General features: G+C 41.3%; 1 protein-coding gene across 1 annotated transcript in view; it reads right to left on the minus strand.

Annotated features, from left to right (window-relative positions):
* Window positions 1-6,605: 6,605 nt before the first annotated feature.
* The window catches only part of LOC107670308 (INO80 complex subunit D-like), a 9,361-nt gene continuing 8,965 nt past the window's right edge, over window positions 6,606-7,001 (minus strand). Inside the window, exon 10 of the mRNA XM_016462873.1 lies at window positions 6,606-6,970. Coding sequence (XP_016318359.1) covers window positions 6,606-6,970 — 365 coding nt within the window. The remainder of the gene's footprint in view (window positions 6,971-7,001) is intronic.

Here is a 7,001-nt window from a genome sequence, read left to right on the forward strand (position 1 = left end):
CACAACTGATGAACATTGGTGGGGAGAATAAACAAAGACAACTCTTGTTCACCAGTAGCAGGCTTTTGCACAAGTGACTGAAAAGTCATTTCGAACCTGTGGAACACAGTGCAGGTAAAAGTGCAGCTGATCACAGGAGGTTTAAGGGTGATGACCTAGAAAATGAACAATGTTTTGTCACTACAAATGAACCTTGAGGATGTGATTGACTTACTCAAGGATGCCTCCAAATGAAGTAACGGCTCCAGTATGCCTGTGATCATTCTGCCACACAAATGATCTCTTTCATGAAACAGAGCAGAATGAATGTGTGTAAATCATTATAAAACCATTACACAAGCTGTTGCATTCAATATAATGTACATGAATGATTCTACGAATGATTCAATCGGAGTGGTTTTAAACCAGTTCAATGCAACATTATAAAACGGATAGTTCCGGTCCTTGATTCTGATTGGTTTGAAGCTGTTGTAAATTACTCTACAAACATACACCTTTGTTTACTTCTGTGTGTTGCTCTGCAACCACTTTGTTGGAACCACAACTGTTTCTGAGGAACTACATTGTTTGGTGGAAGAATACTGATTTTATTGATATCATTACACTTTATTTGCTCTGTTTTATTCTGTGACACCTTACTAGTACGTATATGGAATAACCGTTTTATAAAAGCAATAAGCCCCGTGAAGTCGTGGTTTACAGTGAATTTATAACAGCTAAGGGGGTTTTAACAACGCATTTTTTTTTTTCCGTTTTACAAACGATTCCATTCAGTGTGAAAATTATGTAACAGCAGTTTTATGAACTGTTCTATTCAATACTATAGTTTATGCAAGAATTAACAATCTTTTTTTAAAACCATTCTTGCGTAAACTGTCACTGGTCTTTAGAAATGATTAAATGTAATTGCATAAGAATGGTTTTTCAAATGATTTTACACAAGTTCCTTTCTCCTGGTTTTTCATGAACGAGACCCATCATTTTTTTCTTTTCTGACTAGTGAGATTGGATTAGACCAAGGGTGCTTTCACACTAGCACTTTTGGTGCGCACCCGGGTTCGATTGACATCAGAGTTTGGTACGTTTGGATGATGTGAGCGGTCTTCCGAACTCGGGTGCGCACCCGCGAACTGTACCCGAGTCCGCTTAGGGTATATTCACACCAGGAAAGTCCGCTAGTTCACATGCTTTGGTCCGGACCAAATACAATGTTGATTTTTTTTTTGTTTGGTGCGGTTCGCTTTCACACTGCCCTTTTTGCAAGTGAACCAGAGACTGTAAACAAAACCACACGTGTGCTTAAGGTCATCCATTCATTGGTTCATCCATTCAACCGTACCAGAGTTCGTTTGGAAGCGGACCGAGACCACCTCTTCAGCTGGGTCTTGGTACGGTTGTTTGGTGCGCACCTGAGTGCGATTGCTGTATTCACACCTGCCCAAAAGATCCGCACCAAAGGGTGAAACGAACTTGAGTTCGATTCAATCGAACCAAACAAGAGAGGTGTGAATACACCCTTAAAAAGGGTGGTCTGGGGTACGGTTCGCTGCTGATGTGAACGCAATCGTACCAAATCACGGAAGTGAACCGCTATTAATGACGTATTATTTGATAAAAATGTGTGTTTCACTCACTTTCTTGACGAGCGTGACTGAAGCGCTGCAAGCAGAGAGCTGTATATCTAATTTCTGTTCATCTTCAGAGAACTTTAAAGCATTTGCAGTACATTCGTGAGGCAGACGTAAGTGCTGTTATGTACTGAAGCTTTGGAAACAAAACCAACGGTTCAAAAACATAAATATAAAATTGAAGAGAGCCATGCTACGCATTTTGCCGTCTTCTCCTGCGCCATCGGTACTAAGCTACAGCTGCTGGCTTGATGCAAATGAACCGCAGTTCGGACCCAAATAATATAATGTGAACACAGTCCAGCGGGGGCAGGGGGAGCAATCGAACTCTGGTTCGGACCAAGCAATCGAACCAAAGCTGCTGGCTTGATGCAAATGAACCGCGGTTCGGACCCAAATAATATAATGTGAACACAGTCCAGCGGGGGCAGGGGGAGCAATCGAACTCTGGTTCGGACCAAGCAATCGAACCAAGTGTGAAAGCACCCTAAGTGCTTAAGGGCCACGGCTGTGGTTTTACGTCTTTCAGCGACCACTGACTGTTATTTTTAATAGCTATCAAAAATACTGTTGCATATGATCACAGTCTCTTCATCCAAAGAAATGACACAGATACACAACATCAATCAATACAAAATGATTAATCACGAGAATTTTGATAGCCATTAAAACTACCAAACATTATGCCACTAAATGCATCGGTTCCACCAAGTATGTTGCAAATGACTAGTTTTCTTTCAAATTTCATATTTACCTTTCGCCACTCAATTCAACCAATAAAACCCAATCTAGAGGATTCTATTCTATAAATATATTTAATACTTAATATAGAAGATAATCGTTCAGTGTCTAAAATCTAACAAAAACCTTGGTTTTACTGTCTTAACTTCAAAAGAGAAAATGAAATCTGCAGGGAACATTGGTCCCACGTGGCAAAAGACTGACTGACGGTGACTAAAAATGGCTGAGTTTGAACCTGACTCTTTTGTGGAAGTCTGGAGAAGAACCATCAGGTTGCACAAACCATTCTCCATAGAAATTGCACCAAATGTCCACAAAACAAACGCAGGGTTATTTCAGTTGACATCAACTCTCCCGCCACCTATTTCCTTCCATCTGCCAGCTCTACCGTACTCGGAAACCTTGCCACCAAGGGCTCTTGTATTAGAAAGACCAAACGAGGTCCTAAACTGATTAAGCACCATGAAGGAGAACAAACATTTGAACCCATGTATTTGGCAAAATATCACCTCAAAGTGTCATTGTTCTGTTTACTCTTCGCTGAAAGAGTTCCATGTCAGTGTTTCTACAAGTTGAGATCTTTGCTGTGAATCAAACAGGTAAGCCATAAATGAAAAACCGTTAAAGGAGAATGAGATCCAGCTGTTTGTCACTGAGGCTGCTGGGAGTGAGCCGCACCTGAAGACTGGTATGAAAGACTCTGCTGAGGAGATTATTGCTTTAATAAACCTTGTGATGTGAGCAGTCCAGGCCTGGTCCACTGAGCATGTGCAAAGACCCATCAATGAATCATACTGTTCAGTCATACAGATTTGTGTCCTGATTACAAGTCGTATTGTGGATTCTCTCGAGACCACATCAAGTTTAGACCAATCCTGTTATATAGAGACAGACTGCTGAATGACAGGAGTGTTGTTGGCTGTGCTGGAGTTCATTCTGGGCTAGTGTCTGAAAGTTGTACAACTTCAGTGCCACTATGACAGTGTTGACATTTATGGTTTGTTTTTACACTTGGTATGCATCTTGGGTGATCCAGTCACACTTTTAGAGATGCCACATCGCATTACACTAATGCATCCTGGACCACCTTCTCATTTATTACTTAATCAATGGGCTGCAAGCCATGTACAACTATAAAGTTGACCTCATTGCAACCAGATTTTCTTCTCTATTGTGACGTATATCAGAATGACGGCATCTCGAAGAGCGGGACTTTATTTTGTCAATCAGGAACTGATTGGATCGTTGTCATTTGCTAATTGCTGCATTCTCACGTGAGTGACAGCTTGCTCGAAAATAAGATCTTGCATAAATTGTGTAAATCGGAGGGCATGAGTGTGCCAATTCATTTTTTTGTTCTTTTTGCACTTAATCAACATGCAGTGCCCCACTGATGACACACTACTGAAATCACATTAACTCCCTTCAACAAAAACACACCATAAGTGGTCATAAGGTCAAAGGAAATGCACGTTAACACAATGTGTAAATGATAATTCCTCAGCTGACTACTTGTGATCAGATTACCCGAGACTGATGCTAATACCAAGTATAAACAAGAGTCTTGCCCTGCTCTTTCTCCAGTCAACACACACCAGCACATTCCTCTCACAAGTACTCTACAGGACACAAGCCAACCAACAACCTGCTACTCTCATTTGAGGAATATTATACTAATGGAAGTAATATAACAAGAATATGATCCACTAGCCTTAGTACAACAGACCATCACTGCTTTTCCACTGACACGGTGCTGGTGCCTGGCACCATTTTGCACATTTCCACTGAAAAACGGTGCCTTTCCTTCTAAACCTGCAGATCTCAACTATCTAGTAACATTAGAGTCACTGGATGGTAAAAGAGTCCTGTATAACGTAAAAATATATGTTGCACACAACCGCAGTTGACATTTCTATTGTTAATCGTGCTGCACAGCTTCTCCAGCAACATTATTGTCCCTGTCTGTCTGAAACAATGATTTATTTACAAATATCATATTAGGGCTGGGACAATAAATCGATGCATCGCGATTCTTGGATCGATTCTGAGATTTTCGGAATGCATCGTGATTCTCTCTCGAATCAATTCTGAGCTTAGTTTTTAACAGCAGATGGCGCTCTAGGCTAGTTTTTAACTGCACAATCAAATGCTCACGAAGAAGAGCACTTGTGCATTCGGCAGAGTAATGTAAGTGGTTAAATTGCACATTGGCTTTTATGATGCGAGATTAATGTAACCACAGCCCACTGTGAACATCCTTGTAATTCGCTTCAACCTTTTCTAACTTTATGAATGATTATTTTAGGTTCAAGTGGTGCGCGTGTAAAGAACTGGAAGCAAATAGGATATGGCTATTTCTAAAGCATGCAGTGCCATCTGCTGTTAAAAACTAAGCTCAGAATCGATTCAAGAGAGAATCGCGATGCCTTCGGAAAATCTCAGAATCGATGCAGAATTATTTCTCGATTCGCTATGCATCGATTTATTATCCCAGCCCTATATCATATGTGTGAATCATGATTGTTGTTATAATTGAATGAAAATAAGTTCTCAAAAACTGGAAAAACCTAAGACTGTAATGCGCATGATTAGGTAATGTAGTAATGTTGTCAGTTAGATCATCGTTTGGCTCTCAAGAAATATGGGTCGGCTCTGAGACAGCTCCATAGATCACTGGCTCCTGCACTAGCACCATTTAGTGGAAAAGGGGCATATGAAGGTAAAACTTAACTCTTGGATCACAACAATAACAAACAGAGGATGGACACTGTTGACAGAACAAAGCAGAGATACGTGTGCAGAAAGACTCAAATCTGCTGCTGATCTATGGTTGGTGATGGAAATTCAAGAGTTAGTTCACCCAAAAGAGAAAATTGAATGAAGATAAGTTCTCAAAAACTGGAAAAAACTAAGACTGTAATGCGCATGATTAGGTAATGTAGTCAGTTAGATCATCGTTTGGCTCTCAAGAAAGATGGGTCGGCTCTGAGACAGCTCCACAGATCACTGGCTCCTGCACTAGCACCATTTAGTGGAAAAGGGGCATATGAAGGTAAAATTTAACTCTTGGATCACAACAATAACAAACAGAGGATGGACACTGTTGACAGAACAAAGCAGAGATACGTGTGCAGAAAGACTCAAATCTGCTGCTGATCTATGGTTGGTGATGGAAATTCAAGAGTTAGTTCACCCAAAAGAGAAACCCTTAAAGCCATACTTTCTTCTGAAGAACACAAAAGGAAACATTTTCAAGAATGTTCAGACTGCTCTTCTTCATGCAATTAAAATGAATGGACATGAAAGCACCATAAAAAAAGTCTTTATGATTTGTACACTATATTCCAAGTCTTCTGAAGACATACGATAGCTTTGTGTTAGGAACTGACTGAAATGTAAGTAATTAAAGGCCTGTTCACAGATTTGATTTTCTGTTAAGACCAATGGGGAAAAAGGCAGATGTTGAATGAAAATGCAAATTCACTCCATGACAGTAGGTGGCGCTTTCTGAAGAACAGAAGTACAGAAGAGCACTGTGCTAATTTCCACTTCTGACACCCACTTATCACAAAGAAGAAAGGAAGTCAAACAGAATTTTCATGTTTTCAAACAGCCGTTTAGACTTTTGTATTAAAAAACAAATTCCAGAGACAAGAAACCCAGTTCCGGATTCTTGCTCTGCTATTTACTGTCACTTTGATCACAAAATAGTCTGTTAGTGAGCACCATCACATCATAGTTTTACACAATGACTTTTTGTGATCAAACGTGCAAACTACTGGTCGGCCAGTTTCCTTTGTAGTGTGCCAAATTAGCACTGACAGTGTGCGAATATTTGTGTTGCAGATGCGTTAACAGCCATTCATTCAAATTAAATGTTTACTGAACATTTGTCTTGGTGTGAACAGGCCTTTACTCACTCAAAATCTTGCAGTGTTTAAACAGGCAAATATGCCACGCAAAGACATTGCTAAACAATCCTGGTCGTCACACGTCATAACCGATTGTTATACAACAGTTTAAATGTGCAGAAATTTAGAGTGCTTTTTTGGAGCTTGACAGCCCTTGTGCGTTACTTAATTTTTTTTTAAGAGCAGAAAGTGAAAAGTGTTCAAAATGTCTCCTTTCTTGTTCCAAGGACAAACGAAAGTCATGAGGGTGAGTAAATGACAGTTTTCATTTTTGAGTGAACTATCCCTTTAAAATGTGAGATGGGGGCGGTCTCTCTAACCAGACTCAGTTGCTCTGAGGGAATGGGGGAGTGGCAGCAGTGGCACTAGTGATGGTAAAGCCTGTAGGTGGCGCTGTCGAGCTATGGCTGGGCTGCAGGTCTTTGGGGATCCCACTGTGGGAAGCCAGTTGGTGGCCGAAGGCTGCACTAAACTGTGGGAGCTGTAGTTTAGGTTGGGTGGGGGTGAGAAGGTCCCGTGAAGAGGGCGAGGATGAGGGTGAGGTGAGGCCGGTCAGGCCCGGTTGGGGTAGAGCAGAGAGAGCAGCGGTGGGCTGCAGGATTGTGGAGTGGGACGTGGAGGGCGGGGTGGATAGAGCGGTGGAGAGCAGGTGAGTTTCAGCAGAGAGGAGGTTACCGAACTGTGCCGGGTCTGTGAGCGAAAGCGGGCGGTTATTCCAGGA

Source organism: Sinocyclocheilus anshuiensis, unplaced genomic scaffold, assembly GCF_001515605.1.
Source record: "Sinocyclocheilus anshuiensis isolate Anshui unplaced genomic scaffold, SAMN03320099.WGS_v1.1 scaffold732, whole genome shotgun sequence".
Classification (NCBI taxonomy): Eukaryota; Metazoa; Chordata; class Actinopteri; order Cypriniformes; family Cyprinidae; genus Sinocyclocheilus; species Sinocyclocheilus anshuiensis.